Source organism: Sorex araneus, chromosome 9, assembly GCF_027595985.1.
Source record: "Sorex araneus isolate mSorAra2 chromosome 9, mSorAra2.pri, whole genome shotgun sequence".
Taxonomy (NCBI): domain Eukaryota; kingdom Metazoa; phylum Chordata; class Mammalia; order Eulipotyphla; family Soricidae; genus Sorex; species Sorex araneus.
This window is the reverse complement of record NC_073310.1, coordinates 6,047,950-6,066,191: the sequence shown is the minus strand read 5'-3', so window position 1 is coordinate 6,066,191 and position 18,242 is coordinate 6,047,950. Positions and strand designations below refer to the sequence as shown.

The following is an 18,242-nucleotide window of genomic DNA, read 5'->3' as shown; positions in this document are numbered from 1 at the left end:
CCCTCGGCCCTCTTGCCAGCTTTCAATCTCAGAAGAGAGATGCCCTCGCTGACCTTTGGAGCATCACCTGGCTGGAATGGGGTCACTCCTCGGCAAAATTTCCAAACCCCACTTTTTGCTCCCTGACCTGATGATCTCCCTCGCCAGCTCTCCATTAACCAAGCGGAGCTGAAGGGCCAGTTCCTGGGGTTGGATGGGGTGTGTGTGTGTGTGGGGGGGGTGTTTGTCATCCAGCTTCTCCCTCTCAAAAGGGGCCTTTGGGTTATTGACGGGAAGTTGTAGCAAGCGCAAATCTCCCTGCATTTAAAGGGATTGGAGAGGAATCTCCCCCGGCCTTGGGGCGAGCAACGTGGGAGATTCCAGCTCACCCCAAAGCCACGCAGGCTTCCCATCCTCGCCCCCCCCACCCCTGCCACCCCCGGGGTGCGTTTGCCCCTTCTGAGCAAGCCCCAAGACCTCCGAGCTGACATTTCAGAAGGGTGAGGGTGTTTTCGAAAATAAACAAACCGCTGTGTGTGTGCGCGTGTGTTTGCAAGCAAACCTAGACGGTATCGGAGCGGGGGACTCGGGCAAAAGTTCCCTGGGCTTCCTCCGCCGGTGGTCTGCTCCGCGCCGCTCTGCAGGGGGAACTGGCGACTTGGACACTTTGCAACGGGGGCAGGCCTGGCTGGGAGTCTTGGTCCCAGAGCCACGGAGGGGAGATGCATTGGCCCGTCTTCCGTGCACGTTGGCCACATCCTTTGCATTCCCTGGCGCATGTCTGCAGGCCCAAATCTCCACTGGTAACCCCCCTGCCCCCCAGCAAAAAAGTGTGTGATGGGGTATGGCATGTGGGGGCACCCGACTGGGCGTGGGTCCCGACTTCATTCCAAGCGCCCGGGCACTGGGCACTCGGGCTTCGATCTGCGTGGCCTTAGGCTCAGATCTAGCGACTGTTTTTGCTCTCCTTGACCTCTTCAGTTCAACTCTCAAAAGCTTACAGTGTGGAGAGGAGAGGTGGGCGAGCAGAGAGAGGAGCCTGGTGGAGAGGAAAACCCCAGGCATTCCCCCCCACCACCATCCACGACGGTTTGATTATTTTTAATAAAACGCGCGGCACTCCCTTGCTTTCCCCCAGCCGGGGAGGTCTGGTGGCTCTGGGCCCGGCGCGGGGGGCCAAGGGCTATTTCTTGGCATCTTTGATCTGGGAGGGGGTGTCCCGTGCACCTTCACCCCAGAGTCGCTAAGAGTCGGGGTGATGAGTGGGGAGGAGGAGGGATGGCAGGGTGATGGGTGGTGCGGGCCGGGCCAGGCGAGGTCAGGCTGCGCTGGGCTTGAGGTCAACGCTGGGGAGAGCAGCGGGCGGGCGCGTGCACCTCGAGCCCTCGCAGCCGCGGTCCTCCGCAGAGCCGGCTGCTCGGAGCTCCTGGCCGGCAGGCGCAGAGCCGGGGGTTTGCGATGATTTGTGCTGGATTTCTTGCCGCCACCCAGCCGCCGCCGCCGCCGCCGCTCCTCGGAGCAGCAGAGATGGATGGAGGAGGTGGGGAAGGGGGGTGGGGAGGCGGGGGTGAGCTTCGCTCGCCGGGGAGCTGGGGTTGAGAGAGTCGAGTTGTGATTTGAGTGCTTGGGAAATCTAATGGAATAGGTGGTTGGCGGAGGGAGTGGGGAGAGAGGAGAGGAAAGAGAGAGAGAGAGAGAGAGAGAGGAGAGAGAGGGAGAGAGAGAGAAGAGAGGGAGGGAGGAGGGAGGGAGGGAGAGAGACAGAGGCAGGCGGAGGGACAGAGGGAGCGAGTTGGAGAGGCAATTTCTGTACTTTGTAAGCATCTCGGCAGCCCTGCGTCAGAGCTCAGCAGTCGAATTGAGAGAGAGAGAGAGAGAGAGAGAGAGAGAGAGAGAGAGAGAGAGAGAGAGAGAGAGAGAGAGAGAGACTCTTATCTCCGATTCTGGAACTTCAACCCTGAAACAGGAGGCAGTCGGAGCTACTTCTCCCACCCCGCCGTCCCCTCTGCATTTTCCTCGGGTTTCCCGTCCCCGGGGGTGCCCGGGAAGAGCCGGGAGCAGAGATTTGATTGCGGGTGGATCGGCGGCTGCCGATTCGCCTTCTCTGGAGCCTGAGCATTCGGGAGTGGAAGCCTTCAGGCACTGGGAGCGGAGCAGGACGCGGGCGAGCAGCGTTAGCGCCGGGGCGGTCCGGGCGAGGGTCGGTCGGAGGAGGAGGAGGCTGCGGCTTTGTAGGCAGAAGGAGGCTGCGAGGCTGAGCAAGCAAGAGCCGGGAGTCAGCCCCGGAGCCGGCATGCCGGCGCCCCCGCCGCGCCGCAGGCTTCCCTGCTAGGAGCCAGGAGGGCCGCGCTGAATGCGCCCGCGTCACCCAGCGAGGTAACGGTCCCTGCAGAGGGCCGGGGGCGGCGCGGGAGGGAGCGCGGCCGGGCCGGCCCGGGAGGCGGGCTTGCGCGCGCGGGGTTGCAGCCCGGCCTGGGACTCGGCCGCGCCCGCGCGCCTGCAGCCCGGACGAGCGGCTCCGGCAGCGGCTGAAGTTTGCAGGGCGCGCGGCCTGGTTCTGTCAAAGCGCATTCTTGTTTGGGTCCCGCCAGCCGCCCGCTCCGAGGGACCCCGGCGAGGGGGCCCGGTGGGCTTGTCCCGGCGGCCGGCGGCGGCGGTGGCTTGGCGAATGGGACTGCACGTGGGGGGACGCCAGCCCCGCTTTCTTTTGTTTGGAGCGGACTTTGGGGCTCCCTAAACCCCCAGGCAGGGCGCGGAACGGGGGGAGCAGAGGGACGTCCCGCGGTGGCTTTTGTTATCCGGGTCCCTGCAAACCCGCACCCATGCGCCTTTTGCCTAAGCGACTGCTAAGATTTTTGTGTGTGTGGGGGGGGGCTTCTTCTGTGGCCCCCTCCCTCCCCCAGCCTCCCCGGGTTTTGAAGAAGGACATCTCTGCTCGGGAAGGCTGGAAGGAGATCAGAGCCGGAGCGGGCGCTGCCGGGGTTCCAAAGCTTCTGCAGAAGTTCTTTGGCCTGTTTCAATCTCCAGCCTCTCCGCACCGAGCCGGGGGCACCGAGGCCGCCGGCTTCGGAGCCCCAAGCCCTGGGTCAGTCTCAAACTCACACCCGGTGCCGGAGCTGGGCCTGCAGCTCCCCGGGAAGCCAGGGCCCGCCCCGGCTTCAACTCCCGGAAGCTCCCCTCGGCCTGCCCGGGCACCCCAGGCGGTGCAGAGCGGGACCCAGCGTGAGGGGTGCGGGCGGGCGGGTGCCCTCTTGAGCCGGGGTAACGCCGCTCTCACTGGCCCTGCTGCTGGGCGGCCACTTACTTGGAAAGTGGCATGCAGGGTGCACGCGTGGGGAAGAGGAGGCCTGTGAGCTTCGGACTTTTCCCCGGAAGGGCTGGAACTGATAAAAGAGAAACGTGACTTCTCCCCGGCAGCCTCCATCTGCCGGTCCTGGCCGGCGTTTGCAGGAGGCGGGATCTGCAAAGCGCAGGAATAGACGCTCTCAAACTCCCGCTTTCCCTACCGCGAGCCCCCCTCGCCGCCTCCTGGAACTCGGGGGGAGAAAAAAAATAATTTCTCATAAAGGACCCTAGTGTGTTTTTTTTTTTCCTTCTTCTTCTTCTTCTTCCCCCTACGTTGGTTGTTGTTTGTTTTGTTTTGTTTTGGGGTTGTACCCGGTGGCTTCCAAAAATACCCCCACCTTATCTTTATTGGCTCTTCCAGACAAATTTGACGGGCAGCTCGCTTATCGCGGGGGCCTGCGCAGGGGAGGACGGGCCTCCTCGCCGCCCCGGGGCCGAGCGGCCTTTCACAGGAGGTGGCGTGTGGTCACCACAGAACAGGAACGCTGACCGTCACGGGGGCTTTCTGAGGCCGGCCCGTGGGCCAGGGGCCGGAGGGGCCAGGAGCTGCCGAGGGGAGGGTCCGAGTGCCTCCTTGAGGGTCCACTGACCTGAGCTTGGATCTTCTCTTTGCAACCCCCACCCCCTCCTTCCTCCTCAGAGCAGGACCCCCGTCCCGCACCGGGCGCCAGGCGGACATGGCTGACGCAGAGGAGGGTTTTGCTTTGGCACACACACCCCTGGACCCTGACTCCAAGGATCTGTCATGTGACTCGAAGCCGGAGGGTGCACTGGGGGCCCCCAGCAAGTCCCCCTCCTCCCCTCAGGCCGCCTTCACCCAGCAGGTAAGAGGCGCTCCGAGAAAGCAGAGCTTCCTGGTGGGGGTGCAAGGGGTGCCCTTGGAAACCGGGACTCGGTCCCTTGGTCCCTTTTATGCCCTTCCTTCCCACTGCCCCCACTCTGCCTCTCTCTCTCTCTCTCTCTCTCTCTCTCTCTCTCTGGTAGTTAGGGAAGCCTTCATGATCAGGAGGGCCGGCTAAGATGGATCCAGACCATTCCATAGATGCACCCGGCCCTGGGAGCCTCATTAAGGGCCGGGTCAGCGGCCGCTTCTGGTCAGCATGAACGATGGCTTGACCCCTCTTCAGATCTTTCTCAGCCCGCGTCTCCTCCCCCTCCTCTGCGCTCTCCGGGGCACGGGCCAGGGCAGCGGCCAGCGGGCAGCGGGCAGGACTGTGGGTCCCAGAGCAGAGCAGAGCCCGAGCTCGCCTGGCTGGAGGCAGGGCCGGGGCAGCACAGAGCGGGGCCTGCCCAAGCCAGGGGAGGGCTCGGGGCAGCCCTGCCAGACTCAAAAGAGGGTCCTGGTGGGGTGGGGGGGTGGAGGGGGGCTTCCCAGCTGATGGGGAGGTCAGGAAGGACGCGGGGCCTTAGCTCAATCTCATCTGGGGGCAGGAAGATTTCTACGCCGCTCCTGGCTTTTTAATTTCCGTCTCCGCCCTACCGTGGCCCTAAGTCCCAGGAAAATGTGTGACCCTCGAGAAGCAGAGAGCGGGGTGCACAAGGTTTTGGAAAGTTCACTTTTAATAAAACAAATACAAAGGCAAATGATTAGACCTTAACAAACAAGACAATGTGAAGATTTTGCATATAATTTTTTTTTGGGGGGGGGACCCTGGCTTTTGTCCAGTGACTTCTACTCGGGAGCAGAAAGGGTCAGCTGCTTCTTCCGTGGGACCCCCAGATTCAAGGAAGCCGGGGGGAAGGAGGGTGGGAAGTTTTGCCCATAGGATCTCCGAGAAGAATCCGTTTTAATTCTGAGAGGACTGAGGCGAATCCATTTTTATTTTGAACGGTATACAATGTCAACCTTTTGCAGGGTGAAAGTCCCACTGCAAATGGACTGCATTGCAGGGGAGAGAGAAAGAGGGAGAGAGGGAGAGAGAGAGACAGAGAGAGAGAGACAGAGAGAGAGAGAGACAGAGACAGAGAAAGAGACAGAGAAAGAGACAGAGAAAGAGACAGAGTGAGAGAGACAGAGACAGACAGAGAGAGACAGAGAGAGTGAGAGAGATAGAGACAGAGACAGAGAGAGAGAGAGAGAGAGAGAGAGAGAGAGAGAGAGAGAGCGGGGGTTCATCCCCGAGCATTTCTCAGTGGCGCATAAAAAAATAAATATCCAGCGGCTTGTTATATGTTTCAAGATCGAAAGTTCCCCTGCACCCCCTTTAGCTGCATCTTGGTGGAAATAGATGAAAATTGGTCTCCTTCGCCCCCAGGCTGGGGGGTGCTGCTTGCTGGGTCCGACCCTCCAACCTGTCTGTCTGGGCGGCTCGAGGGGCTGGCCCAGGCCCGGCTGGCGTCTGCCGAGGCAGCCGTGGGCAGGGCCGGCGGCCGGCCGGGGTGTTCGGAGCCCGGCCAGGCTGGCGGAGGGCGCTCGGCCTCCAGGCTCCGGGGGACGAAGCCGAAGCGGTCTCCGCTTGGCCGGCCGTGTGACCTTTGTCCCCATCCCCCAGGGCATGGAGGGGATCAAGGTGTTTCTCCACGAACGAGAGCTGTGGCTGAAGTTCCACGAAGTGGGGACGGAGATGATCATCACCAAGGCCGGCAGGTGAGGCGGCCGCGTCCGGTGGGGCGGGGAACCCGGGGAGAGGGTGGGAGAGACAAAGAAGGAAAGTGGAGGTGGGGGGAGACGGAAGGAAGAGGGAAGGGAGCCGGGACGGGGCAGGGACAGGAGGGCACGGCGGCGCGCGGGGGAGTGGGCGATGTTTTCTTTGCTTCGGTTCTGGGGAAAGAGAAGCCAAGAGCGCCCCCCATCCCCGTGGAACGGGGGGGGGGCAGTCCAGAAATAAACGGGGTGTGTGTGTGTGTGGGGGGGGGGGGGTGTTGGCTCCAACTGGGCATTTCCATCTCCTTCATCCCATCGAGAGCTCAGGAGCCGGGGCCAGGGGGACAATTCATCAGTCCGAGAGAAAGAGGGACAGGCCGGAGAGAGAGAGAATGGGGGTGAAGAGAGGTGCGGGGGTGGGGGGGGGAGTGTTGCAGATCCTATCGCCTCCTCCTCCCCCCCTCCCTGGTCTTGGATGGGTTCCAGGGTTCCACCCCACGGCCGGCGGAGCTCCGGTTCCCCGAGTGTATCCGTGTATTCGCTACCTCTTTCATTGTTTATAGAGACCGGCCAAAGCCTTTGAAACTGTAGCGGGGCTCGGCCGGGCTCTATATACAGACACCGATAAACATGGCAGCTTCGCCGAGACACTCACCCCGAAGTTCCTCTTAAAAGCTCCGAGATTTGGAGCTAGAAACGCCCGGCTCTGGGGGAGGGGTTACCCACGGGGCTAGTGTGGGGGGGGGTCCGGGACACCTTCCCACACCCCTTGGCCACTGTCTGGGCCGGCGGGGAGCCCCCAGGGTGCCCCGGTGTGGGCTGGGAGGTGAGAGGACCCCCCCACACTCCAGACCCTAGGCGCTGGGTGTGTGAAGGGGGGGAGGGCGGAGCCCCTCACCAGACGCCCCCCCGAGTTCCAGCCGAGCCTCCCGCAATAAACTGACAACAGTGACATTTATTATTATTTGAAATTAAACAACGTCTGCTCCCCCGCTCGGCCGGCTGCACCGGGAGGCGTGTTCTGTTTATAACCGGAACCGAGGTCGTCCCAGGAAGGCCGCGCAGCGTGGGGCCACGCTCTCCCCCTGCCCGGCCCGAGGATTTGGCTATAAAAGGCCTGTGGCGCCCGCCCGCTCGGGCTGATAAACACCCGCGGCCGCCACCGGCCTCGGCTCAGCCTTTCCCGCCTCGCCCAGGGCCCGCGGGGGTCCAGGCCGCGCGGCCGCCGGGTTCTGGGGTGCCCTCCCCCGGGCGGCTGGTCAGGAGGTCCCCCTCACCTCCCCCCTGCTTCTCTCGGTGGGTCCAGGCGCTTAGAAACCGAGAGCGCACGGGTTTGAATTTCTTGGCCGAAAGATCCGGGAGGGAGTGCGGAAGGGGCGCTTTGGGGAGATTTGTAGGGCGCCGAGAGAGGGGAGTGGGGTGCGGGGGACGCCCCCCGTCCTGGGGGTGCGAACATGTGAGTGACTTGACTGACTGGGCAGAGAAAGGGACATCTTTCTTTTTTTTTCTTTTTCTTTTTTCCCTAACCAGCCTCTTTCAGCCTCCCCGTGGAGAAGGCTGGGGTCTGGCTGTAGAGCAAGCAGGAGGGGTGGGCTGAGTTGAAGTGGGGGGGTCTTCAGGGGAAGGGGGTCTTCCTGGAGAAGTCCCTGTTTCTGTCCGGGACAGCAGACATCCCACATGCCCACCTCCTCCCACCCCTTCATCTCCCGGAAACTTCCAGAAACCGGGACTGGATCTTGGGGCAAATGCAGGGTGGAGGGGGTTGGTTGGGGGGGGGTCACTGTTGCTGGAGGTGTCTTCCCCCCCAGAGGTGTAACAATAGCATCTCCCCCGCACCCCTGTTTCCCTAGGCGGATGTTCCCCAGTTACAAAGTCAAGGTGACGGGCCTGAATCCCAAAACGAAGTACATCCTTCTCATGGACATAGTTCCCGCAGACGACCACAGATACAAGTTTGCGGATAATAAATGGTAGGGCTCCGCGTGGGGAGCGGGGGAGGGCAGGCAGGAGTGGGGGAGGGGTGCCGCCCGCTCCCCTAAGACCTGCATTTGTGTGTGAGCTCCTACCTAGAGCTACAGTGCCTTTACACCCTTCCCCGCCCCCGCCCCGCCGCCCAGTCCATTGGATGAATCGGTAAACTGAGGCTCAGAGCCCCTCCTAGCCCTCCCTGTGCATCTTAAAAAAAAAAAAAGAGGGTTATTGTTTAAGGGCTTAAAAGGAGGCTGTGCGTTTTCAAAGAAGGATATTGTTACCGGGTACTGCCAGCATTTCTGGGGGCTTAAAAACTATTTACAGGTATTTTTTATGAGTTGCCCGCGCTGGGCATGCCTTTTTATGAAATTGCAAAGGCTGCCTGTGGTATTCGCATGCTGCCGACAGGGACAGGAGAGGCTGTTCCCGGGCTCAGCCCGGTCCCCTTGCTGCCCAGCCTGCAGCCTTGATGAGGAAACCCCACCGTCAGGGGGATTTCCAGGACTTTTAAAAAAAAAATTGCACCTTCAGAATCCTCAGATGGTTTGTGGGCAGCCAGGTCCGGAGACCCCCTGGGGCTCTCTCCTTCTGATGATGATGAGGAGGAGGAGGAGGAGGAGGAGGAAGAGGAGGAGGAGGAGGAGGAAGAGCTGGGGTGGGGGAAGGAGGGCTGGGCTGGCAGAAGCCCCAGAGAGACCCCGTGGGTCAGGCTGTCCGGATCCCTCTGGGCGGCCGTGCTCCGTGGCTAGGGCAGGGGTGCCCCACCGCGCACTGATTCTGGGGTGCCTTTGGCCAGGTCGGTGACGGGCAAAGCGGAGCCTGCCATGCCCGGCCGCCCCTCTACGTGCACCCTGACTCGCCGGCCACCGGGGCCCACTGGATGCGGCAGCTCGTGTCCTTCCAGAAGCTTAAACTCACCAACAACCACCTGGACCCGTTTGGGCACGTAAGTGACGCGCGCACGCGAGGCTGGCGGCTCCCCGCGGGCTCCGGCCTCAAACCCTCCTCGCTCTGTCCCGGCTCTTTCCCCTCTTCCCTCGTTCCTCTCCTCGCCTTTCCCGCCGGCCTTTCTTACTTAACCCGCGTCCTTCCCCTTTCCTTCTCTCCCTCTCGGGCAGGTTTTCCTTTCCCGAGTTCCCTCTCCTTCGGATCCCGAGAATGCCCGTTGTCGCTCTTACTCCCTCGACACCCCGCATTGCTTCCTCTGGATCGTCCCCCCTCCGCCTGACCGCCCCCCCCCATCCCACGCTGGGGGTCTGCTTTCTCCCGGAGGCGATTCTCCTGGCCAGCTTCCCCCTTTGCCATCCCGCTGTGCCCCAAATCGGCTCCTGCAGGTGTTCCGGGGTGCGGGCTGTGCGTTCAGGTGTGGGTGCGGGCAGGGGTGCAGGAAGGAAAGTCCATCAAGCCTCCGATTAGGGGTGGGGCGCCGTCCTGCTGTCCTCAGCTCAACCTGCAGGCTGGTGACAAATGGGGGTGTTTGGCTGAGAGGCAGCGTTCGGCTTCCCCGGCCCCTCTCCTGCAGATGGGGGAGACGGCCCCCGAGAGAGGGGTCTCACCTCTCCCCTCGCTGGCCTGGCCGGCCGTTGTTGTTTTTTTTTTTTTAATTTTTCTTTTTGGGTCACACCCGGCGATGCACAGAAGTTGCTCCTGGCTCTGCACTCAGGAATCACCCCTGGCAACGCTCAGGGGACCCTATGGGATGCTGGGAATCGAACCCGGGTCGGCCCGCTTGCAAGGCAAACGCCCTACCCGCTGTGCTATCGCTCTAGCCCCTGGCCTGGCCGTTTTACCGTCTTATCTGCCCGGCTTCCAGCTCCCCCAGCCTCACTCCGTAAACACTTGCTTCCCACAGAGACACGGAGGCTGGGGTCAGGCCCTGAGTCTGTCCCCAGGAGAGGGACAGGGAGCTGGGGGGTGACTCCGCCAAACCTATCTGCAGCGCCCTCCCCAGGCTCCCATGAAGCCGGCCTCTGCAGGGTCTGCTAGAGCACCCCCTGCCTCCTCCCCCCCCCCCCCCGCCCCCAAACACAAATGAAGAACAAAACTGATTTTGGGAGAAATGTCCCCAAAACCTTCATGGGCGAATCACCAGACTCGGGTTTGGGGACATTCTGCCAAGTGGGTCCCCTGCTCTCTGCTTTTCTCTTCTCAGGACTGTGGGGTGTGTGTGTGTGTGTGTGTGTGTGTGTGTGTGTGTGTGTGTGTGTGTGTGTGTGTGTCAGGGTGGCAATGCCCAGGGCCACACCCTTTGTATCGGGGTACCGTGTGGTTTCCATCCAGGCCAAAGTGGCCCTTTGGACCAGCTCTGATGTCTCTTTCCAGAGGCTCCTGGATGCGTGCACCCCTCCCCCACCCCTTCAGGAAGTGAGGGGCGGGGGGGGGGGCAGCGGATCTGAGCGGGACAGCATAGGGTGGTCCTTCCTTGGAGAGGCCTGAAGTTGGGAGTCTGCAGTGGGGGGTGCAGCCCCCATGGCAGCTCCTGCATGTGCCCCCATGCCCCCTCCGTCTGCGGGGTCTTTCTTGTGCCCCTTAAGACCCCAAGCCTGGCCGCCCCACGGGAACCCGAGGGACAAATGTCCGGAGAGACCTGAGCTTTGGCCTCTCTGGGCTGGAGGCTGCTGGGATCGGGGGTTGGGGGTCGGGGGGTGCATCCCTGATGTCCCAGCGTCCGTGTGGGGGGGGCCCCTCCTGTCTCCCAACCCCCAGGGGGAGAGCGAGGGGACCCCTAAGCCCCGCCAGGCGCCCACATTCCCAGCCCTAACCCCCGCACGGGCCGTCCAGAGGGGCCCTAATCAAATTAGGGGCCATTAGATCACCCTCGTGCAGAGGTCCGCGCTGGCCCCAGCCGTCAGAGCAATTTGGCTAAGCCGGGACGACGGGCCGGGCTGGCCAGGGCCCCTCAGCAGCCCGAGCGGGGCCCCGCTGCGTCTCTCTGTCGCCACTCTGGCCCGGCGGCGTCTCTGTCCGCCCGGGAGGAGGCCCGGCCGGCCCCGAGGCCCGAGATTAGAGCCGCGCTCGGCTCCTGCGGGGCTGGGCTGGTCAGTCAGGGCCAGGGCGGTGGCGTGGGGGCTGCAGCCAGATGTCCCACCCAGGAGGAGGGTCGCTGAGGTTCCCCTCAGGTTTGGGGGGACCCAAGACCCTCCGTCCACCCTCCGTCCTCGCTCCAACCGAAGCCTCGAGGAGGGAAGCCCTTTCCCGTGCTGAGTGTCCACGGGTCCCTCGGGACTGTAAATGTCGCAGCCGCGTGGAAATGGGACCCCCTCCCGAGAACAGCCAAAGGCCCCTGTACCCCGAGCGCCTACAGCCACCCCCATCACAGCACCCAAGGGACCCTGCGCGGCCCCCAGCGATAGCAAAGGTGCAGAAGGCGGGAGGGAGGGAGGAAAGCTGGTTCCTGGCGCCTCCTGAGGGGCAGGGATGCCCGTTAGGGGAGGGGGCCGGCTGGACCCTGAGCCGTGGCTCCAGCTCAAGGAGGGTGTCCCAGATCCTTCCCCGCAGGCCATAGTGCGGGCCCAGCGGGTCCCACTAGCCGAGTTCCGGCCTCGCTGGCTGGACTTTGCCCCTTCACGGAACAAAGGGCCCAGCAGGGGGTTCGTGCAACTCTGCAAACTTCGGTCTCTGCCTTCGCATCCTTTAGAGGTTTTTGTGTTTCTGCTTTGGCGTGGGGGTGGGGTACTCGGTACGTTGGTTGGTTTCTTCTCTCCCTTCCTGAGGGTCCCCCCCCAGTGCCGCTCCAGATTCCGAGTTTCCAGCAGGGGGTGTGGGAAGTGCCCAGTGGAGGGAGCTAATTTATTAAGCAAACTTTATTAAGAATTCTGATTTACTGCCCTGTATGCTTTGGGCAGATTCCTGGAATATTAGCCTAACTTGTTCAGTTGGAAATTGTCATTTTTGAAATGTTTCTTTTTTTTTTTTTTAAATGAAACCTCTGGCCTCTTTTCAAAACAGGAGAAAAAAAAATTCGATGTTTCCCCTCCCACCCCCCTTGCCCCTCTCTGAGGGAGTCTACAGAAGGAGCCTGATTTTTGAGGGGAGGGGGAAGATTTGGGGTTGATTTGGAAAGAAAAGAGTTTTGATTATGTGTTCCCAATTCCATCTTCTTTATTGTTTTTAGATTATCCTAAATTCCATGCACAAATACCAGCCCAGATTGCATATTGTGAAAGCGGACGAAAATAATGGATTTGGCTCCAAAAACACGGCCTTCTGCACCCACGTCTTCCCGGAGACGGCGTTCATCGCGGTGACCTCCTACCAAAACCACAAGGTAAGCGCCACGGCACCCGCTCCCCGCTGTGCTTCCGCATCCCAGCCTGGCACCTGGAGAGCCATTCCTGGTCAGGGAGGAGGTGCCAAGGGCTGGCCTGCCTGCTCGGACACCCAGGCGGGGTTGGTCCTTGCCGCTGCACGGTCCCTGGGCGGGGTGTGGCTCAAACACCAGCAGACAAACAAGAGTGATTTCTCCGCCCACTGGGCACCAGCAGCCCCCACACCCCCACCGTTAGCTGGGCAGAAGCTGCTGGTTTTTTTTCTTTTTGGGTCACACCAGGCAATGCACAGGGCTTACTCCTGGCTCTGCACTCAGAAATTACTCCTGGCGGTGCTCAGGGGACCCTATGGGATGTTGGGAATCGAACCCGGGTCAGCCGCGTGCAAGGCAAACGCCCTACCCGCTGTACTATTGCTCCAGCCCCAGAATTGCAGCTGTTTGTAGTATTCCCCAGCTTGGGATGCACACACATATGCCTCCCTGCACAAACACACCCGTGCGCACATGTACACACACATGTATACACACAAATGTACACACACAGACACATGCATATAACTCTGTACATGTGTACATACATGTATACGCACATGCCCACATACATGCACATCACATACATGCAAGCATGTTTACTTACATGTATGCACACTCATGCACACGTGAATCTACATGCATGAAGAAACACATGTGTATACCTGTGTTCACATGTACATACATGTATACACACATGTCCACACACATGCACACCACACACATGCAAGAACATATACATGCACACACATGCACACACTCGTGCACACACAAATATACACACATAAACAGACACGTGCATATACGTGTGTAGATGTGTATACACATGTTCACACACCACAAACATGTAAGCACATATACACGCACGCACACACATGCAGAGACCAGCACACATGCTGATCAGAGACGAACATGCCAGGTGCTGGAGGCCTACACACTCATACACCAACAAGCAAGACCCGGTTCTGCCAGGCCCTGGGGCTCTGGGGGGGTGGTAGCCCCCGTCGTGGCTGTGGTGGCAGTTTCCTTTCCTGCTGTGGCCCTTGGAGCAGCCGCAGCCCTAGGTGTCGCTGCCCTGCAGGGCCCGGCTGGGTGTTGTGTGCTCACACTCGGCACCGCGGGGTGGTGTCGGGACTCTGCCCCCCAAGCCCCAGCACGGGGAGGGGCCACCGGGGGTTTAGGACCGGCTGGTGGGGGTCGTGCAGGGAGCACTGCAAATGGGCAGCGTCTCCGAGGGCAGCTGCTGGACACAAGCCCTGGCCGGGCTTTCGAAGCTGGACAGTGACACGGCAGCAGGAGCCCAGGACCGCAGCTCAGCGAGCACTTTCCGGCTTCCCTTAGGAGAGGAGCTTCACTGGCCTCATCAGGCGTCAGCGGGGGGGCGTGATGGGGGGCTGCAGGGCGGGGGGCAGGAAGACCCCTCGCCCTGGTTAGGAAGCTCTGGACTCGGGGTCTGGGGGGCTGTGCTGCCGCGGGAGGGGGCACGGGGGTTAAGTGGCCGCGTGGCTCTCCCGGCTGGCCCCCGGCACTGCACGGCCCCACGTGTGGCCAGGGGCAGCCCCCAGCACCGCACTGGCGTGTCCCCCCAACAGGCAGAAAGAGATTTGGGGGGCCCGGTCACGGGGAGGGGGTGGTGCGGGGTCCGGTCTGGGTCAGTGTGGGGTGGTAAGAAGGGAGGGGCTGACCCTCCCCTGCTCCCCTCTGTCCCCTCCCGCCAGGCGAGGGCGGGGTCTGGCTGAGGGGCAGGAGGCACAGGCTGAGCGTGGGGGTGCCCGGTGAGGCCAGAGCAGGTCCCCATTAACGGGCTCTGCGTCGGGGGCGTCTCCTCCTAGCCACAGGCCCTGCTCCGAAAGCCAGTTTTTTAATTGAACAATTAATTAATTTTTAATTGAATCACTATGAGATAGTTACAAGTGTTTATGTTTGAATTTCAGTCATACAAGGATCGAGCACCCACCCCTCCACCAGTGCACATTCCGGTGTCCCCAGTGTTCCCCCCAACCCAGCCCTCCACCGGCCTCCATGGCAGACAGTTTCCCCCATACTCTCTCTCTACTTTTGGGCATTTTTTTTTTTTTTTTTTTTTTTTTTGCTTTATGGCTCACAGCTGGCAATGCAGAGGGGTTACTCCTGGCTCTGCACTCAGGAATCACCCCTGGCCGTGCTTAGAGGACCATATGGGATGCTGGGAATCGAACCCAGGCCAGCCACGTACGTGCAAGGCAAACGCCCTGCCCGCTGTACTATTGCTCCAGCCCCTGGGGCATGATGGTTTGCAGTACAGATCCCGAGAGGCCGTCACGTTGGGTCCTTTACCTACTCTCAGCACACACCTCCCATCCCGAGCGGTCGCTCCAACCATCACTGTCTCAGTGATCCGTCCTCTTTCCCAGCTGCCTTCTCCCCCCGCCCCCCGCTCATGAAGCAGGTGAAAGCCAGTTCTTGAGGGGGCTTCCTATGCAGAAGAAAATCTACTCACCCCCCAAGTGCCAGGTCCGGGCCAGGGGGTGGGGGGCCCCCTGCTGAGCCCGAAGCCCAGTGCCCCGACCAGCCCCACATGCTGACTCTTCCGTTTGTTTTTTCCGGCCGAGGGTCACACCCAGCACCTCTCAGGGGCTAGTCCAGCCCTGGTTTCTGGGTCCCTCCTCCTGGTGCCCTGATGGGGCTCCTGCCCCGCAGCCTGTTACCCTGCTCCCGGGCCTGCCGAGGCTCCTTAAAGAGCAAGAAGTGTCCTAGGCTCTGAGTGTGCCCAGGTCAGATGCCCCGAACGCCTAGTTATTTCGGGTTAATTTGAGGGTGGCTGCTCCGGGCGTCCTGCTGCCGCTCTGGCTGCAGTAACTCAGCTTAACGTTGTGGGAAGGGACACGTGGGGGAAAGGCGCCCAGAAAACAACCCCCGAGGAGCCAAGACACTCGGGTCCCCAGCCCTGCAGGTGGTGCACCCCTGCCCCCGAAGGCCCAGGTTCAGACGGAAAGGAAGGGGTGCGTGGGCGAGCAGGACCAGGCGAAGATGCCTCACGCTGTGTCCTGGTGAGCTTACGGCGCTCCAGCCTGTGGAGGTCTGGGGGCGTTTCCTGTCTGGGTTACAGTTATTTAGGGGGCTGGGCCACACCCAGGGGTGCTTAGGACTAACTCCTCTGGGGGCACCATCTGTGCCTCTGAGCATTGAACTTCTGAGCTGTCTGCGTGCAAGGCAAGAGACTCTTGGGCCCTCTGGTTCTGTTTTGTTCTCCCTTCCTTCCTTCCTTCCTTCCTTCCTTCCTTCCTTCCTTCCTTCCTTCCTTCCTTCCTTCCTTCCTTCCTTCCTTCCTTCCTCTCTCTCTTTTTCTTCCTTTCTTTCTTCCTTTCTTTCTTTCTTTCTTTCTTTCTTTCTTTCTTTCTTTCTTTCTTTCTTTCTTTCTTTCTTTCTTTTTATTTAAAGTATTTTATTTTATTTTTGCTTTTTGGGTCACACCTGGCGGTGCACAAGGGTTACTCCTGGCTCTGCACTCAGGAATCACTCCTGGAGGTGCTCAGGGGACCCTATGGGATGCTGGGAATCGAACCCGGGTCGGCTGCATGCAAGGCAAACGCCCTACCCGCTGGTGCTATTGCTCCAGCCCTCTTCTTTCTTTCTTTCTTTCTTTCTTTCTTTCTTTCTTTTTCTTTCTTTCTTTTCTTTCTTCTTTCTTTCTTTCTTTCTTTCTTTCTTTCATTCTTTCTTTCTTTCTTTCTTTCTTTTCTTTCTTTCTTTCTTCTTTCTTTCTTTCTTCTTTCTTTTCTCTTTCTTTCTTTCTTTCTTTCTTTCTTTCTTCTTCTTTCTTTCTCCCTTCCTCTCTCCCTCCATTCCTCCCTCCCTCCCTCCCTCCTTCCTTCCTTCCTTCCTTCCTTCCTTCCTTCCTTCCTTCCTTCCTTCCTTCCTTCCTTCCTTCCTTCCTTCCTTCCTTTTTAATTTTTAGTTTGTTTTTGTTTCTGAGCCATGCCTGCCAATGTCCAGGAGTCACCCCCTGGCTCTGCATTTAGGAATTACTCCTGGTGGTGCTCGGTAACCCTATAGGATGCCAGGAATCGAACCCGGGTCAGCCGTGTGCAAAGCAAGCACCCGATCCACCATATGATCGCTCCAGACCCCGGTTTAGTTTTCTTGAGGCACAATTGTCTTGCAACAATGACAAATATCGGAGTATTCAATCTGAGACGAGCCGCGTGGTCGTGCGCCTGGCGTTCATGAGCAGTCTTGGGTGGCCGTATCCTCCCTCCCCAATTCCTGTGGGTTTCCCCCCTTTTCTCTTTCCTATCTGTGCTCGGGGCTCACTCTTCATGGGGCCCTTAGGGGGTGCTGGGGCTCGAACCCAAGTCCACTGTGTGCAAGGCCAGTGCTCCTGCCCTTACTGCACAACCTCTCCGTCTCCTCCGCTTCTATTTTCCTAACATCTCCCCAAGGGGCTCCTCCCCGCTGTGCTCGGGCGTGGGCGGTGGGGCCGCTCCCGCTGTGGTGCAGGGGACGGAACCAGGGGATGGCCACGTGCAAGGCCAGCGCCAGACCACCCCCCTCCGCGCCCCCCCTGTGGGGTGCTGCCCAGGACTTGGGGTGGGGGTGCTCAGAGCCCCTGACAGGTGCCTCTGCCGGTCCCCTCGAAGGCACCACGCGGGGACGCATTTTCCTTCCGTGTTTGGGGGGCCGTGTTTGACTGGGGGGGGTACGGCCCCGCCTCTTCAGCCAGCCCCACACCCACCCCCGGGACAGGGAGGGGTTGGAAGCAGCTGCGCCTCTTGCTTCCCACCCTGACCCCGCCCCCGCTCGCAGCCGCTGAGACCCCCACGCTCGCCGGGCCCCCGGATTCCTGCGTGGGGAGCTGACCCCGAAGCCCACCCGCACCCCTGGCCTTCTGCCCCAGCGGCCCGCGGGATCCACGTGGTGCGTCTCGATTGGGGGGGCTGAGCCTGCAGTTTGTGGGCCCAGCCCCCTGCCCCGAGAGTCACCAAGGCGGGGCTCACGGCAGAGGGCGGAGCCCACTCCCACAATCCCAGGGTTACCCCCTCCTGGGGCTGAGCTGGGGGGGGCCCGGAAGTGCGGGCGTAGAGACTGGCATCGGGACTGGCCCAGGGCTGGGCTTGGCTTTGGGGAATAGCCCGGGGAATGGACTTTCATTTATTTCATTGCATATGTTTATAAATAAATTTATTTTTGCTTTTTTGGGTCACATCCAGCAATGCTCAGCGGTTACTCCTGGCTCTGAACTCTGGCGGTGCTCAGGGACCCAATGGGATGCCGGGGATCGAACCGGGTCAGCCGTGTGCAGGCAAATGTCCTCCCCGCTGGACTATCCCTCCAGCCCCGGGGGATGGAGCTTTCAGCTGAACCTTTGCCCCTGGATGGCTCCAGCCCGGACCTCAGCCCTGGAAAGTGTTTTGTCTCTCCCTGGGGTCTCAGAATCAGAATCTTGGAGCATTTTTTGTTTTGTTTTGCTTTGTTTTGTTTTGTTTTCCCTTTTTGGGTCACACCCGGCGATGCTCAGGGCTTACTCCTGGTTCTGCACTCAGGAACCACTCCTGGCGGTGCTCAGGGGACCGTTATGGGATGCCGGGGATTGAACCCGAGTTGGCTGCATGCAAGGCAAACGCCCTCCCTGTTTTCTGTGGCTCCAGCGCCTGAACCTGGAGCTTTTAGATGCTCTAGAGAAGCAGTTCCACTTGCTGACTTACAGGCCTGAGTTCTGCGGCTGCTTGTTGGTCTCCCTCACAGGGCAGCGTGCCTGGGTCTAGCTGCTTTTCTGAGGGGGAGGGTGCTAGAGGCAAGTTGGGGGGGGGCTGCATCATTCCCCCAGATGGCTGAGTGCTCAGGACCAGAGATGAAAAGACCCCAATCTCCCCGCCAGCCGCCCATGCTCGGTGAACCACGTTTTTGTAAAGATTTCACGGTGTTTGTCAGCAGCTCAGAAATATTTAGGCGCTCCACATGCTGGTGTATTCACTAGGCTTCCCAGCCCTGGGACAATGGCGCTGTGTGTGTGTGTGTGTGTGTGTGTGTGTGTGTGTCTGTGTGTCTGTGTGTGAGTGTGTCTGTCCGGCCCGTAGGAACTCC

General features: G+C 60.5%; 1 protein-coding gene across 1 annotated transcript in view; it reads left to right on the top strand.

Moving 5' to 3' along the window:
* The first annotated feature begins 2,263 nt into the window (after positions 1–2,263).
* TBX5 (T-box transcription factor 5) overlaps positions 2,264–18,242 on the top strand; it is a 32,050-nt gene continuing 16,071 nt past the window's right edge. Inside the window, 7 exon segments of the mRNA XM_055147087.1 lie at positions 2,264–2,355; positions 3,965–4,148; positions 5,817–5,911; positions 7,759–7,878; positions 8,676–8,715; positions 8,718–8,825; positions 11,994–12,146. Coding sequence (XP_055003062.1) covers positions 2,333–2,355; positions 3,965–4,148; positions 5,817–5,911; positions 7,759–7,878; positions 8,676–8,715; positions 8,718–8,825; positions 11,994–12,146 — 723 coding nt within the window. The 5' untranslated portion in view covers positions 2,264–2,332.